Here is a 17,754-nt window from a genome sequence, read left to right as displayed (position 1 = left end):
CCTTTACTGTCACAGTGACCCACAGTCTTTGTTCGTACACGTGCCACCTTGCATTTGTCTGCATTAAAATGCATGTTATCCAAGTGACCTCAGCTTACAAAGCAATCCAGATCACTCTGTATAACTGACCTCTTCTTATTATTCTTTACCACTCCAACATTTTTATGTATTTCAGACTTTATCAGCAATGATTTAAAAATCTCTTCTAGGTCATTGATAAAGATACTGCATAATATTGGACCAACAACAGATTCCCATGGAACCCCTTGAAACATGTCCTGTGGTTGACTATTCCTCCTTGGCATTTACAGTACTTTATATAAGATCTATCAATTAACCAATTTTTTATCAGTTGAATATGTGCTGCATTGATTTTTTTATAGTGATAATTTTTACATCAGAATGATCTAGTCATGATGTAGTGCAGAGGTCCAAAATTTCAAAATTAAGAAAAACTAGAAATTTTGCATACATGCTAAAAACAAACATATAATAGCAGGAAAATTCACAATCATGGTCACCTGAAAACCCTTTGCACTTCCCCAATACTAGCAGAACTCTGAAACCATTTTAGCTATCTGTAATGATAAATGTTTTGGTTTATTGTACGTCTAAGGTTCCATTCATAACAAAGGTTCATCTCATCAATGTCTACATTAGTTACTTAATATTAACAGTACATTAGTTGAGCAATGGTCATATGTAGTCCTTGTACAATTAATACCAGGATGCCCATTTGCTCTGGTAGCTTACAGAGAGAGGCTGCGATGGTCTGGACACCTGTCTATGTACAATTTATTATTTATTTGAGCTTGTGAACTCTCTCTGTTTAAGCCTTATGAGTATCTGCGCTGCATTCTTGTCTCATAACCCTTGTACTAAGGAACAAGGGAGTGACACCTGAATGTCTGTCTTTGATTAAGACAGGTGTTAAGGGCTATCAACATATAAGTACATTATGCCTGAATAAAAGAGTGGGAGGCTGGAGTCAAGGAAAACCAGCTCTTTGTCTACCGGATACGTCTATACTACCCGCCGGATCGGATCGGTGGGTAGTGTTCGATGTATCGGGGATCGATTTATCGTATCTCGTCTAGACGCAATAAATTGATCCCTGAATCGACGCCTGTACTCCATCTCCATCTTGGCAGGAGGAGTAAGCGGAGTCAACGGGGGAGCTGCGGTGGTCAACTCGCTGCCGTGAGGACAGCTAGGTAAGTCAAACTAAGATACTTCGGCTTCAGCTACACAAATAGTGTAGCTGAAGTTGCGTATCTTAGTTCGAACCCCCCTGCTAGTGTAGCCCAGGCCTGAGAGTTAGATCGACATAAGCCAGATTATGTCAACCTGTCAGTGTCTACACTATAGCCTTGCTTCCTCTGATGTAAGTGCCCTACTACACAACATAATAACTTCACCTCCACCAGAGGTGCAAGACTTATGTAGATGTAGTTAGGGAGACGTAGAGTTTGTGTAAACACTGAGTTCCTTATATCAGCTGTTGGCTGTCATTCTTGTCAATTTCATGGCAGCTGACCAGACTCCAGGTTCAGAGCTATCTGCCGGAGGTGAGATGCCCCAGGTGGCTCCCCCATAACTGCTGCCAGGTGGGAGAGTGGAGGCAAGAAGCTCTGGGGGGTTGCTGGGCTCCTGAAGGGAGCTTCACAGAACTGGCTCCCAACCCCCCACACTGCCCTGTTCAGTCGGTGAAGGCATTCCTGGTGAGGACGCGTACACTGACAGAAGGAGGGTAGTGTAGACATCAACCACCGCAGTAATTATTGTGGCGGCTGTAAGTCGACCTAACATAGGTCGAATTAAGATCATAGTGTAGACATATGCCCTAGATGTCTAGAAGAGAAGGACTGAAAAATCCCCAGGAGGAAACAAGGTCACTGAGCTGTTGGTACAGTCCTTTAAAAACATAAAGGACGAGAAGTTAGGGAGGGGCTCACAGAATGATTGACTTTAAGGGTCAGGTTTCTGGAGTGAGAGGGGACCTTGTTGACTCCTGGACCAGCCAGAACTGAAGGATGCTGACTGTAGGGGTCAGATAGAAAAACTCTGTGTTCCAGGGGAGAAGCCATGTGCAGGACAAGTGGGAGAGGAAGGATCCTGGGTTCATTAGAAAACTCTAACCAAATCTCAAAAAATTCTCAGGAGTGGTGAGGAAACTGAGGCAGGGAATGGTTTGCAGGCATTCATTGTTTTCTCTGGATCTGTATATCTCTTGTGCTGTGTAAAGCAAAGAGTGGCTGGTTTTAGAAATACTTTTGCAAAGGCTATGTTTATTTATTTCAATTATCACATCCGTGAAGGGGCAACCTGTAAACCAGAATGCCCACAACACTGGAGCTCTGTGATTAAGCTACTGGAGTGTCTTGGGGGTTCTGTACTGGTCCTGGGGGCCTAGAGCAGCTGGACTGCGAGGTCTCACTTCCATTAAGGGGTATCAGAGAGAAAGTCTTTGCCCAGGAAATGTGCCAGGGAGGTCAAAGACAGATAGAGTGCTGGAGACTGCCCAGACCAAGGGAAGCTTAAAGTGCATGGGTCCTCTGTGTGGGAGCCAAACACAGCAGTCTGGTGAATGTCCAGCAAGGGGAGCTGTGACAGATGCATACAGTGGATTTATTAATTTCCATTTCAATATGAATTGAAGTCCCTACATAACTTTACAAAAACAAAACAAATTAAAAATGGAAAGCTAACCAGATTTCATTAAATAGAACTAATCTACAAACCATCTCCACATAATGGTATGCCAGTGGGCTTGGCTTAATATGCAAAGCTGACATGAGCCAGAATCAAACACTGAGAAGCACAGTATTCAGTCCATATGGGGACCATGTGCACATTTTTGTGCAGAGTTTGAGCCATACAATGATCAGCCATAAGATAACTTTCTTTCAATTCCCTCTGGGATACACAAAATGTCAACAAAGGGAACAACATGTATCGAATATTAATTGGCACCAAACAAACTCACTATTCTGTGAAAGATGTTGTACATCAACAGGGAGCCATCTGCATTGTATTTACATACAGAACAATTGGTTTCTCTATTATTGCCCTGCTGGATCCTTGACAAAATAACAAGTTATTCCTAATGCAATCACTTACTCCTTTCACTTTGATTACAGATGCTAGTGAACAAACCAGGCTGGAAAGGTTCATGACTTTGAGCTTATGGTGGTCAAATATGTTTAATTCAAATGCAGTATGAAAATATGTAGGATTAATTACTTATCATACATGTTCCTTCTGAAGGACCAGAATTAAGCCACAAAATATTTTGAATGTTTTTTTTCTTTTAGAATGATTTACATGATAGATTGATAACATCTGACATAAACACTGCTGGTCAATGGTTATGCATTCAGTACAGCTGCAGTTTCTTGCACTTAATGGAAAATGGTAGAGTATGAAAACTCATTTGTTTCTTGTAAACATAAACTGGACAGGTTTGGGTGTTCAGAAAAGATCTTCTCTTATATCTCACCTACCTCCAAATTGGTTGGGTATCAGTGTTTCCATAACTGTTGACAGTGTTCAAAAATGTTCGGAAAAAAAGATGAACAGGAGACAGTAATCTTGAATGGCTGACATTGTAATGTGGAAGTAGTTGGCAACTAGTCATGAAAGGGACTTCCAGGAATGGCAAAAAAATATGTGGGCTCTAAATTCGTCAGATAACATAAAATGGTGAACTTCTCAGGATTCTCAGACTATATTTGGAGTTCACAAAACTAATTTTCACTCCTGTAGATTTTGTACTGCTATTTAAATATGTTGTATTAATTTCAACAAGCATATTTTTCTATCTAAAGGGATAAAAGAACATGCATTTCAAATCTCAGCATGCTACGGTAGGCAAGGGAGATCTTTGCTATTTATTAAGAATAGAAGAACATTCTCCTTGACCCTGAAAAGAGTTAGGCTAGTACAAGTGAATGCTCTATAAGCAATCTGTAGAGTAGACTGCGTGGTGTTGAAAGCACAACCTGCGAAGCCAGTGTACAAATTATATTAAATTTTAACTATATTCATTTTAACTTCATTTTTTCATTAGAATTTTACTCTTGCTTCTTGTCTCTTTTGTTTCTCTGTTTGCTTTTTTAAAAATTTCTGCCAGCTCTTTGCTTAATTTTTCCTCCTAGGAAGAAAGTAACCCATAATGGGAGGATTCAAAATGAGGCACAATGAATTTGACCATTCCTATCAGAAAGGTTTGGTGGGAATATCCAGAATTTATCTGGCACACTATATCACTAGTTCCAATTTTGTCTTCTATTTGAATTTTGTGTAAGGATCTGATGGAAATCATGTAGCAATATGCTGGGTGCGTGACCTTTCCATAATGGAAAACTTCTTGAATCACCAAGTAGTTGAACTCTAAAATCCACTGAAATAATTGAATTTAGTAACCCTATTGTTGCTCATTAGTAAGTTCTCCACATCGGCCTTACAAATTCATTTTTAATATAGGAAATCATTTATAAGTGTTAACATTGTATTTTTATGGTTGGTTCCAGACTAGCCATGCAAATCAGTTTGTAATGTTAGAAAAAATGGTTTATTCCCAATTCAGTTCATTGAATTAAATATACTCTATGAAAACTGCTGGACATGATGTGAGAGAGAACAACTGGAGAATAGCATTTCTGTACACTTCCTCTCTCTTTGTCTCTTCAGTGTGTGTGTGTGTGTGTGTGTGTACACTGCAGAAAGTAGTGTTAAAGCTGAGTAAAGTTCACAGTAATTATGGCAGTTCAAGCAGTGAAAACACAGAATCCCACTCAAGCCTGCATTACTTAATGTGACTTTTTCTACAGTTGAAAGGTTTCAGAGTAGCAGCCGTGTTAGTCTGTATCCGCAAAAAGAAGAACAGGAGGACTTGTGGCACCTTAGAGACTAACAAATTTATTAGAGCATAAGCTTTCGTGGACTACAGCCCACTTCTTCGGATGCATATAGAATGGAACATATATTGAGGAGATATATATACACACATACAGAGAGCATGAACAGGTGGGAGTTGTCTTACCACCTCTGAGAGGCCAATTAATTAAGAGAAAAAAAACTTTTGAAGTGATAATCAAGCTTGCCCAGTACAAACAGACAGTTAGATAACAAGTGTGAGAATACTTACAAGGGGAGACAGATTCAATGTCTGTAATGGCTCAGCCATTCCCAGTCCTTATTCAAACCGGAGTTGATTGTGTCTAGTTTGCATATCAATTCTAGCTCAGCAGTTTCTCGTTGGAGTCTGTTTTTGAAGTTTTTCTGTTGTAATATAGCCACCCGCAGGTCTGTCACTGAATGACCAGACAGGTTAAAGTGTTCTCCCACTGGTTTTTGAGTATTTTGATTCCTGATGTCAGATTTGTGTCCATTAATTCTTTAGCTTGTCTGGTTATGTAGACTCTCTCCTCAGACCCTACGCTACCAGCACTCCCAGCTATCTTCGAGACACCACTGACTTCCTGAGGAAACTACAATCCATCGGTGATCTTCCAGAAAACACCATCCTGGCCACTATGGACGTAGAAGCCCTCTACACCAATATTCCACACAAAGATGGACTACAAGCTATCAGGAACAGTATCCCTGATAATGTCACAGCTAACCTGGTGACTGAACTTTGTGATTTTGTCCTCACCCACAACTATTTCACATTTGGGGACAATATATACCTTCAAGTCAGCGGCACTGCTATGGGTACCCGCATGGCCCCACAATATGCCAACATTTTTATGGCTGACTTAGAACAACCCTTCCTTAGCTCTCGTCCCCTAACGCCCCTACTCTACTTGCGCTACATTGATGACATCTTCATCATCTGGACCCATGGAAAAGAAGCCCTTGAGGAATTCCACCATGATTTCAATAATTTCCATCCCACCATCAACCTCAGCCTAGATCAATCCACACAAGCGGTCCATTTCCTGGACACTACTGTGATAATAAGCGATGGTCACATAAATACCACCCTATACCGGAAACCTACTGACCGCTACACTTACCTACATGCCTCCAGCTTCCATCCAGGACACACCACACGATCCATTGTCTACAGCCAAGCTCTAAGATATAACCGCATTTGCTCCAATCCCTCGGATAGAGACAAGCACCTACAAGATCTCTATCAAGCATTCTTAAAACTACAATACCCACCTGCTGAAGTGAAAAAACAGATTGACAGAGCCAGACGAGTACCCAGAAGTCACCTCCTACAAGACAGGCCCAACAAAGAAAATAACAGAACACCACTAGCTGTCACCTTCAGCCCCCAACTAAAACCTCTCCAGCGCATCATCAGAGATCTACAACCTATCCTGAAAGATGATCCTTTACTCTCACAGATCTTGGGAGACAGACCTGTCCTCGCTTACAGACAACCCCCCAACCTAAAGCAAATACTCACCAGCAACCACACATCACTGAACAAAACCACTAACCCAGGAACCTATCCTTGTAACAAACCCCGATGTCAACTCTGTCCACATATCTATTCCAGTGACATCATCATAGGACCTAATCACATCAGCCATACCATCAGGGGCTCGTTCACCTGCACATCTACCAATGTGATATATGCCATCATGTGCCAGCAATGCCCCTCTGCCATGTACATTGGCCAAACCGGACAGTCTCTACGCAAAAGAATTAATGGACACAAATCTGACATCAGGAATCAAAATACTCAAAAACCAGTGGGAGAACACTTTAACCTGTCTGGTCATTCAGTGACAGACCTGCGGGTGGCTATATTACAACAGAAAAACTTCAAAAACAGACTCCAACGAGAAACTGCTGAGCTAGAATTGATATGCAAACTAGACACAATCAACTCCGGTTTGAATAAGGACTGGGAATGGCTGAGCCATTACAGACATTGAATCTGTCTCCCCTTGTAAGTATTCTCACACTTGTTATCTAACTGTCTGTTTGTACTGGGCAAGCTTGATTATCACTTCAAAAGTTTTTTTTCTCTTAATTAATTGGCCTCTCAGAGGTGGTAAGACAACTCCCACCTGTTCATGCTCTCTGTATGTGTGTATATATATCTCCTCAATATATGTTCCATTCTATATGCATCCGAAGAAGTGGGCTGTAGTCCACGAAAGCTTATGCTCTAATAAATTTGTTAGTCTCTAAGGTGCCACAAGTCCTCCTGTTCTTCTTTTTTCTACAGTGTTCATAAAAGAAATGAGATAGGCAAATAATATTACAAGGAAAATCTCAGACTACTGCAGAACCCATATAAACACACCTCTTACTTTAATGAACCGATAATTTGTGCCTGTAAGTTGGCTTCCCATGTTGTATTGCACTGTATTGAACATATTCTTTTCTCCCTGACCATGGGACTAGTATTTCAGGTATTCAAAAGAACTCCAAAGGGAGCTGTTTAGGGGTGAATATATCAAAATACATAACAAGAGAAAGATATGAAAATTGTTTGGCTGGAAAAGGAGGTAGCCTGACATTATCTTACCTCAAATATGAGGTGCTAATACAAAACAAAGCTTTAACAGCTATAGAATTTGCTGCAGGGTCTTGCTGCTGCAACAGATTGAATCTAGGGCCTTGTCTACACTACGAGAGTAGTTCGATTTTACTTGCATCGAATTTTTGTAATCGATATTGCAAAGTCGAACGTGTGTGTCCACACTAAGGACAGTAATTCGACTTTGTGCGTCCACACTAACGGTGAAAGCGTCGACATTCGAAGCGGTGCACTGTGGTCAGCTATCCCACAGTTCCCGCAGTCCCCTCTGCCCATTGGAATTCTGGGTGTAGCCGGCAATGCCTTCTGGGTAACAAAATGAGTCGAGGGTGCTTTTGGGAAACTGTCGTCATCCGTCCATCACTCCCGCCCTCCCTCCCTGAAAGCGCCGGCGGGAAATCAGTTCGCGCGCTTTTCCAGTCATTGACAGCGCGGACGCCACTGTACTCCGAGCATGGAGCCCGCTGTGACCATCGCTGCAGTTGTGGCCGCTCTCAACGCCTCACAGCTTATAAAGGTTTCCCTGAGGCAGATGCAGAAAAGTCAGGCGAGGAGGCTATGGCACCGCGGTGATGTCCTGAAGTCTGAGAGTAGCACAGACCTGTCAGAAAGCAGGGGACCCAGCGCCGAGGACATCACAGTGGCAATGGGTCATGTTGATGCCGTGGAACGGCGATTCTGGGCACGGGAAACAAGCACTGAGTGGTGGGACTGCATAGTGCTGCAGGTCTGGGATGAATCCCAGTGGCTGCGAAACTTTCGCATGCGGAAGGGAACTTTCCTGGAACTTTGTGAGTTGCTGTCCCCTGCCCTGAAGCGCAGTGACACCCGGTTGCGAGCTGCACTGAGTGTACAGAAGCGAGTGGCCATAGCCCTCTGGAAGCTTGCAACGCCAGACAGCTACCGGTCAGTCGCGAACCAGTTTGGGGTGGGCAAATCTACCGTGGGGGTTGTTGTGATGCAAGTAGCGAAGGCAATCGTTGATGTACTGCTGCCAAAGGTAGTGACCCTGGGAAACGTGGAGGCGATCATAGATGGCTTCGCAGCGATGGGATTCCCAAACTGCGGTGGGGCCATAGATGGAACTCACATCCCTATCCTGGCACCGGACCACCAGGCCACCCAGTACATTAACCGAAAGGGCTACTTTTCCATGGTGCTGCAAGCACTGGTGGACCACAGGGGACGTTTTACCAACATCTACGTGGGATGGCCGGGCAAGGTTCATGACGCTCGTGTTTTCAGGAACTCTGGTCTGTTTAGACGGCTGCAACAAGGTATTTACTTCCCGGACCACAAAATAACTGTTGGGGATGTGGAGATGCCTATAGTCATCCTCGGGGACCCAGCCTACCCGCTAATGCCCTGGCTCATGAAGCCCTATACTGGCGCCCTGGACACTGAAAAAGAACTCTTCAACTACCGGCTGAGCAAGTGCAGAATGGTGGTGGAGTGTGCTTTTGGCCGTCTCAAGGGGAGATGGAGAAGCTTACTGACTCGCTGTGATCTCAGCGAAACCAATATCCCCATTGTTATAGCAGCTTGCTGTGTGCTCCACAATCTCTGTGAGAGCAAGGGGGAGACCTTTATGGTGGGGTGGGAGGTTGAGGAAAATAGCCTGGCTGGTGATTACTCACAGCCAGACAGCCGGGCGATTAGAAGAGACCAGCGGGAAGCGCTGTGCATCCGGGAGGCTTTGAAAGCAAAGTTCCTGAGTGAGCAGGGTAACCTGTGACTTTATAGTTTGTGTACTGAGAAGCTAAACCTGCCCCCATTTCTTTACCCAGTTAATGTTGACTATCCTCTCCAGTTACATACCCCCTTCACCCCCCCTCCAACACACGTGTCGAAATAAAAATAGTTCTACTTTGTTAAAGCACACCGTTTTCTTTAATACTGTTTTCGCGGGAATTTTTTAAAACTGGGACGCAGACTGTGGTGCGGAGCGGGTGTAGTGTTGTGACGCGAATGCAGCTTCTAAACTCAAGGATTGACAGGCTCCGCTGCGGTGGGATGCTTGTTTCAACGGAGCCTGTCACCCCTCCTGATCGGGACTGTGTGTATGGGGGGTCTATGTGACTTTGTGGCAGGGGGAGGACGGTTACAGATCCCATGCTGTGTGGCTCTGTGATCCTGCCTAAGGACCAGCGCTTAAGATCTGTAACTGCCCTCCCCCGCCACAAAGTCACAGAGCAACCCACCCCCCCCCCAACATAACATGAAAACAACCTCCCAGACTAACCGGGGTAACTAGTCACTGCATCACTGCACTGTGTATGTGCCCTGCTGCTGTGCCTGCCCCCGACTATGTACCCTGCCAAAGGAGACTGTCCTGTCCAATTACCAACCCCCTTTCCCCTCCTCCTCCAAAAGAACATGATTGAAACAGTAGTTAACAGAAACAAATTTTTTATTATCAACTACACATGGCATTGGGAGGTGAAACTTGGACGTGGGCTTGTGTCAGGCGGGAAGGAAAGAACTTTTCAAATTTTGGGAAATGAGAGCCTTCTGCTACTAGAGCTCTCTGCAGGGGTGGAGTGAGACTTAGCAGGGACTCTGCCGCCTCTCCTTCTTTGCACTTTGGGTGAGGTGGGTATGGGACTTGGTGGCGGGGGAGGGCGGTTAGAGATGGACTGCAGCGGGGCTCTGTCCTCCTGCCTCCGTTCCTGCAGAACATCCACAAGGCGCCGGAGCGTGTCCGTTTGCTCCCTCAGTAGTCCAAGCAGCGTTTGAGTCGCCTGCTGGTCTTCCTGCCGCCACCTCTCCTCCCGATCCATGTTGGCTTGGTGCATTCGGGTCAAGTTCTCCCGCCACTGGGTCTGCTGTGCTGCCTGGGCTTGGGAACAGGCCATAAGCTCAGAGAACATGTCCTCCCGTGTCCTCTTCTTCCTACGCCTAATCCGCGCTAGCCTCTGGGAGTGTGATTCCAGGCTAGGTTGTGAGACAGTCGCAGACGGGGCTGTGGAAATTGGAAAAAGGGAGTGAATTCCTCAGAAAGATAAATGTAGTTGTGAACAAAGAACATAGTCTTTCTCTGTGAACAAGACCATGCACAGCACCTTTCACATGCGCACTCAGCACAAGGTCGAATTCTTGGCCTTCGCATTCAGTGCCTGGGGTCTTGAACAGCACATTTGAGAAGCGAGGCAGCACAACGGAATTTCTGTTGCAGGCAGACATGGTAAGCCGTACACTTGTGGCAGTTTAAAACTTTTATATTACCACTGGCCTCATTTCACATTTAAAGCAATGTCAGTCCCTGCTGCCAGCAATCCGGCAAGTGGGAACTCTGCCCCTGTCCCACCCCCTCGCGGCTGTCCCCGGGAACGATCCCTTTCGGCTGCCCCTCTCCCGCCTCCACCGCGTGGCTGCAAACCAGCGGTTACAGTTCTGTAAAGGAACGGGAAAGCAGTCCCAACACTAACATTCCCCTACCTAATTAAAAGCAGGTCACCATGGCCGACATCACCCTGATGAGGATCTCCGAGAGCGACAAAGAGAGAATGCTCCGGGAAAGCCTCCAAAGACCAGGACCGTATGCCGCCCTGCTGTGCAGAGCAATGATCCCCGAGTACTTGATAATCTCGTGGCGCGGCAACGTGTCGTACTTCGGAGGACCCAATAAGGCCGCTCTCCCCAAGAACCTCATGCAACGGCTTTCAAATTACCTCCAGGAGAGCTTCATCGAGATGTCCCAGGAGGATTACTGCTCTATCCCCGGACATATAGACCGCATTTTACTGTAGCTGCAGTAGCAGGGAATAAACAGTAGAGCGGCTTGTGCAGGACAATCACTGAAAACCGGACATTGCTAGATTTCTTTTCAAAACTTGCACTGCCCATTACTAAACCGTTAAGCGCCTAGGGCACACTAATCATGAACAACCCATTCTTTTAATTGTTAATATTCCTGTTTTGTTAAAAATAAATGTTTAGATGTTTACAACACTTACTGGCTGATCCTTCACCAGATTCTGTGTCCGGGGTAACGGCTGGGGACGCTTCGTAGGGGATCTCTGTAAGGGTGATGAAGAGATCCTGGCTGTCGGGGAAATCAGCGTTGTGAGAGCTGCCGACTGCCTCGCCCTCCTCATCTCCTTCCTCATCTTCCCCGTCCCCTAACATGTCCGAGGAACCGGCCGTGGACAGTATCCCATCCTCAGAGTCCACGGTCACTGGTGGGGTAGTGGTGGCGGCCGCACCGAGGATGGAATGCAGTGCCTCGTAGAAACGGGATGTCTGGGGATGGGATCCGGAGCGTCCGTTTGCCTCTTTGGTCTTCTGGTAGCCTTGTCTCAGCTCCTTGATTTTCACGCGGCACTGCGTTGCATCCCGGCTGTATCCTCTCTCTGCCATGTCTTTAGAGATCTTCTCGTAGATCTTTGCATTCCTTCTTTTGGATCGCAGCTCGGAAAGCACGGACTCATCGCCCCACACAGCGATGAGATCCAAGACTTCACGATCAGTCCATGCTGGGGCTCTCTTTCTATTCACAGACTGCATGGCCATCACTGCTGGAGAGCTCTGCATCGTTGCCAGTGCTGCTGTGCTTGCCACGATGTCCAGACAGGAAATGAGATTCAAACTGGCCAGACAGGAAAAGGAATTCAAATTCAAATTTTCCCGGGGCTTTTCCTGTGTGGCTGGTCAGAGCATCCGAGCTCGCACTGCTGTCCAGAGCGTCAACAGAGTGGTGCACTGTGGGATAGCTCCCGGAGCTATTAGCGTCGATTTCCATCCACACCTAGCCTAATTCGACATGGCCATGTCGAATTTGGCGCTACTCCCCTCGTCGGGGAGGAGTACAGAAGTCGAATTAAAGAGACCTCTATGTCGAACTAAATAGCATCGCAGTGTGGACGGGTGCAGGGTTAATTCGATGTAACGGCGCTAACTTCGACATAAACGCCTAGTGTAGACCAGGCCTAAGACGGGATAGAATTTCATGTCTGTCTTGGACATCCCCATATACTATTTTTAGTGATGGTGCTCTAGGTATATAATGCTATATTCTATCCCCAGCCTGAATATGTATGAGCACATTACAAAGACTGTGTCTTAAAACCAAACTTCCCTATTAAACGTATGTAATGAATTGACTAATATGTATGTGTAACATTATTTATGTGCAAATATAAGGCGTTAATGCAAAACAAAGCTTTGAAAACAGTAAGATTGTCTGCAGGCTCTTGTTGCTCAGATGGAGTGAATTACAGATGATGGTTCTTGGCTGGTCTCTGTGGCTGCTTTTGATACTCTTAAAACGCCATCTGAAAATAGTTGGTGATTAGGAGAGGCTTCACCTCTTTTTTTTTTTTTTTTTTTTTAATGCATTGTAAGGACCAAAATTTGTAAACCTTGGGGGCCTTACAATTAGGCTCCTAAATCAAATCTTCCTACCCTTTATGCAAATGGGTGAAGCTGGGGGTTAAAAATACTGTCATGTGCGGGCCTGGCTAATGAAGGGGAAACAGGAAGGCTTGCTGTACTCCAGCTTGGTTTAGAAGGGAATAAAAGTTGTCAGGCCAAAAGGAAAAAACAGAATGTTTCATCTCTTAACCCAGCCACCTTCTGAGCCAAATGCTGCTCAAAATCCAAGTAAATGAGCTTTCTAACTAGGCTTCTCTGGTGGAATAGGAAGGCAGAATTCTACCTCCTGCTCTCCAGGAACAATGGTAAGGCCAATCTCTGGCTACTGCTGTGTCCTCAGTGCTCTAGTAGTTTCTGTAAAAAAAAAAAAAAAAAAAATGTGTTCCCCCTTTCTGTGCAGGTTTTGGCCACTGTATTCTCTGCCTTATACCCACCCACCTGCCTGGTCATATGGACTGAGCCAAACCACAGTGCAGAAGGGAAAGACATTCCCCTATATGACCTTTCAGCAGCTGGGACTCCCCACACTGGGCTGGATCCACTGCCTTTGTGGCCTTTTCCAAGCCAAAGGATTTGCACATTTGTCTAATTTCCTTTGTGTTTGTTACAAAAGCGAAGTTTGGTTTGCAAAGCATGTTGAGTAGAATTAGGCACTGTTGGACACTCCATAAGAACTGTGGATTTTGCTCCATGTCTGCCTTCCTTATTTAAGCTGGTTGAGGTAATATCTTTTATTGGAACAACTTCTGTTGGTGAGTGAAAGACAAGCTTTTGAGCCACACACAGCTCTTCTTCAGGTCTGGGTAAAGTACTCCCATTGTCACAGCAAAATGCAAGGTGGAAGGGATTGTTTAGTGTAAGTAGTTAGCGCATATTGTAAAGAACCATTCAAGGTAGAGTGGCCTGTTAACACTTCTGCAGTCATAGCACTCTTGTCTCTCTAATATCCTGGGCCTTACATGGCTGCATCTACATTCCTTATTTAAAGAATACATGAAAAAGATGAAATCAAAGGACAGAAAATAATCATAAATGTAATGTTCTGATTCTGTTCTGCTACAGTATGTCCAGCAGTTCATATAAACTTCATTTAAATGGAATCCAGTGAATTTAATTGGAATCTTATGAACTGAACTCCAGTCTGCAAGCCAGTGTAATTACAGAAGAATATAAAATGTTAATACCTATAAAAGGTTTCCTACTTTAATGTGAACATGAGAAACTAATGTTGAGAAGTTATTGGTAATGGTGAGCAGAGGGTTAGAAAACATGCTGTTGAAAGAATTGCTAATGTTTTATGTATGGTAGAGAAGGGGGGGCTGATAACAGTCATCAAATATGTAAAAGGTTGTTATAAAGAGCACGGTGATCAGTTGGTCTGCATGTCCACTGAAGGTACCACAAGAAGTATTTGACTTAATCTGCAGCAAGGGAGAATCAAGTTAGATAGCAGGAAAAACTTTGTAACTATAAGGGTAGTTAAGTATTGGAACAAGTTACCAAGGGAAGTTGTGGAATCCCCATCATTGGAGGTTTTTAAAAACCGGTTAGACAAATATCTGTCAGGTAAGGTATACGTATACTTGGTCCTGGCTCAGCATAGGGGGATGGACTAGATGACCTCTCAAGGTCCCTTCCAGTATAAATAATTATTTGTTTGTTTATCCAGAGGGACATGGTATCAGAGACAAGAGTAAAACCATAAAGGCCTATACACCTAGGTCTTACTTATCCTTTCCTTGTCAGCGTAGGGTAAAGTGTAAATTCTACTCAGCCAAGACCTCCCTACTCCTGGGCTGGGCATGACAGGCAGCCCCCTGAAGCATTCTCTATCTCTCTCTGTCAGAGACTCCTCTCTACATCAGCTGCTGCCCACACAAACCCTTGCGCTCTAGCCTAGGATCTTTAAGGTTTTAGTGTCCCGTTGATCCTAGGTTCTGGTCTGGAGAAAATAAACTTTGCTAGTCTATCTGGAGCCAGGCAAGGACATTGCCCAATTAATAGCTTCCCCACTGTTTCCTCAAGGACCTACTGTACCTTATCACTGTCATTGCTTCATTTCCTGTTTGTTTCCTCCCCCAATGGTTTCCCTTGATTTAACTCCTTGCATTCAGGCATTATAATAACAAGCAGGTAAACTGACGCGCATATGATGTTCATACAAAATAATACAGATAACTCCCTAATTTTCCACACATTGCTTGGCAGATTTTCAGATGGAATGTATGTATAATAGGTAATATAATACCGGTTCTGTATGTAATCATTATAGTTTAGGATCTGACCTGTTGTTGTTTTGCTTCTCAAACTGGACACAGCAAAGTGTTGCAACTTAAGGTTAGATTTGTCCTGGCTGGCTAAGCTGGATGCTTATTAGACAAAAGCCAGAAAAGATAAATAGGTGGTGGGAATTGACACACTCGCCATGGAGAAGTGCAGGGATTGCAGGAGCCAGAGGTTCACAACTAAGAAGTTGCTCAGGACACAGCCATGGAGGAGATGATGATGACGATGGTGGTGATGATGCTGTCTGGTTCCCTCTTCTCATCTGGTCTGGTCAGGAAATCTTTTGGGTTAAAGAAAAAGGAAGGCCCAATGGTGAGCTGGTCAGTTCTTAGTTCCCATTGTAAGGTAATGGTGGAGGCAAATATAGTGATGCTTGTCAATGAGATGGCAATGGTGATGCTTCTCTCTCATTCCAAGACGGCTGTCATGCTGAGCTGCTTTTAACTTTCTCCTCAGAAAAGAAATAGCCAAAAGGGGTAGCAATCTTGTCCATCAAAACTGTCAATCAAAACAAGTTTCTGGTGGTCCACATATGCACAATTTCAGCTGAAGAACATTTTGTCTGTTGCTATTACAACCCTGTAACCTAATTAGTAGTCTTGAAACTCCCTGAGCTGTACAGTTCTTTTAGTTCAAACATGCTCAGTTCACACCATTTCTTTGATTCCACTGTGTACTTTCAACGATTTCACATAACATGTTTATAGATTAACATTATTTTCCTGCTGCCTTGCACTCAGTATGGACAATTTAAGACAGCAACTCAGGATACTGTTTAACACAGTAGCTCTGATGTTTTAATGTATCTTTTGTGTTGTGTTATTACTTTCTACAACACCGAGAAAGGAGGGGGAGAAAGGCAGGAAGAAATTTGGATGGAGGAAACCAACATTAACCCAAAGGGATAGATTATCTTCCCCTAATCCCCCACCCCTTCCCAGTAAATTGAAAAGATTCCCCCCATAAGACAGATAGGCACATGCCTTCTCGGGGCGGGGAGAGAAGTGTGTGTGTGTGTGTGTTTATGTGTAGAAAAAGAGAGAGAGTTCGTTCTAATGAAAGGTAATTCCAGTTTCTGAATGGATTATTTCTTTCCCTTTTTGGAAGTTAGAGAATACAGCAGAGCAACTCTACCAGACTTCACATAAGAAATGTGATTGTGACAGTTTACATCTAACATCTTTAATTTTCTATATATATTTTTTCTGGTGTATATCAACTGATATTAAAATTCTGATTTGTAAAAACCAGAATAAAACCAAAAGTAACTGTTACAGTACATTTATTTTGGGTAGGTGCTTGTCTAGTGTGTATGAAGAAAAATGTCATTCCGTCCACTAATCTGAGGGAGGTGTTGGCAGATGAAGGCCTAAAGCCTAAGCATTTATCATGACTATGCTAAAGAACTCCCAGGAAGCTTTGCAAAAAGAGATGATATAGAATTATTAGGAAATAACAGCTAAACTTCTTGTTAAATGGAAATATGTTTTTTATAGCTGTATAAGCTATTGCATGTGTGCTGACTAGGTGAATATGATTGACTAAGGCCTTGGCTACACTTACCGGCAAGTTCGACGGCTGGAAATTGAACTTCTGGGTTCGACTTATCGCGTCTAGTCTGGACGCGATAAGTCGAACCCGGAAGTGCTCGCCGTCGACTGCGGTACTCCAGCTCGCCGAGAGGAGTACCGCGGAGTCGACGGGGGAGCCTGCCTGCCGAGTGTGGACCAAGGTAAGTTTGAACTAATTCGAAATAAGGTACTTCGAACTTCAGCTACGTTATTCACGTAGCTGAAGTTGCGTACCTTAGTTCGAATTAGGGGGGGTAGTGTAGACCAAGCCTAAGAGATTTGAATAACAAATTATAAATTGTAATGGAAACCACAAGAAAGGCATAGGTAGATAAAAATATTATAAAAAGAAAAAACAATGAAAAAGCAGATATGACAGAATATAACATTTAATAATGATTAGTTGAAGACTTGTTTTGAACCCATGCTAACAGAGGTCAAAATTGTTATGCTTGTTTATGTCTGAAAATTTGGGGCAGAGTGGGATTTGTAAGATGTTGACATTTGTTAATGATTAGATGACACCAGCTCTGCAGCTAAACTGCAAACATTGCAATATGGAATAAACAAGGGAGAAGGAGTCTATCCAAACCCTTAAGGTCGTAGCCCACCTCAAATGAGTGTGGGCAGGCAGACCTGGTGCCCCTCAATTGGTAAATTAGCCTCTTTTTTGTGTGCTATTTGATTTTATATGCCTAATCTATGTTTAATCAACCAAACTTAATCTTTACCAGTTGATTTCTCAATCAATAAATCAACAAAAGAACCCATTATTCACAGAGATAAAAGTGTGGCATGTGCGACAGCCTGGTTATTAGTCATAGTTCATTGGTAGCAAGGGAGCCATAGGATATTGAATCTCAAGAGTTGCCATTGGGAACCTGAGTGAAACAACCTGAAGATGACACGCATAGTCACCTCTGTAAACATTAACAGTTAGATCCACAGTCCATTAAAGTTACATGTAGTTTTTTCATTGGCTTTACTACACTTTGGCTCAGACCCTAAACACTG

The 17,754-nt window shown here is 44.0% G+C and overlaps 1 protein-coding gene and 1 long non-coding RNA gene across 2 annotated transcripts in view; one reads left to right on the top strand and one right to left on the bottom strand.

Annotated features, from left to right (window-relative positions):
- The window catches only part of LOC135973187 (uncharacterized), a 417,975-nt gene that overhangs the window by 61,328 nt on the left and 338,893 nt on the right, over positions 1–17,754 (top strand). The window lies entirely within an intron of this gene.
- Positions 9,703–12,414, bottom strand: LOC135973184 (uncharacterized). Its single transcript, XM_065554957.1, has 2 exons — positions 11,467–12,414; positions 9,703–10,472 (listed from the first exon to the last, which is right to left on the bottom strand). The coding sequence occupies exons 1-2, from the start codon at positions 12,041–12,043 to the stop codon at positions 9,997–9,999; spliced, it is 1,053 nt and encodes a 350-aa protein (XP_065411029.1). The 5' UTR covers positions 12,044–12,414; the 3' UTR covers positions 9,703–9,996.

The sequence above is a fragment of the Chrysemys picta genome, chromosome 1 (assembly GCF_011386835.1).
Source record: "Chrysemys picta bellii isolate R12L10 chromosome 1, ASM1138683v2, whole genome shotgun sequence".
In the NCBI taxonomy this organism is placed as follows: domain Eukaryota; kingdom Metazoa; phylum Chordata; order Testudines; family Emydidae; genus Chrysemys; species Chrysemys picta.
Note: the sequence above shows the minus strand (reverse complement) of the source record. Positions and strands in the feature narration are given on the sequence as shown.

Coding starts and splice junctions, on each gene's coding strand:
- LOC135973184 (XM_065554957.1), bottom strand. CDS start 12,043: ATGCAGAGCTCTCCAGCAGTGATGGCCATGCAGTCTGTGAATAGAAAG. Junction 10,473..11,466: donor ATCTGGTGAAGGATCAGCCA/GTAAGTGTTGTA, acceptor CAATTTCCACAG/CCCCGTCTGCGACTGTCTCA.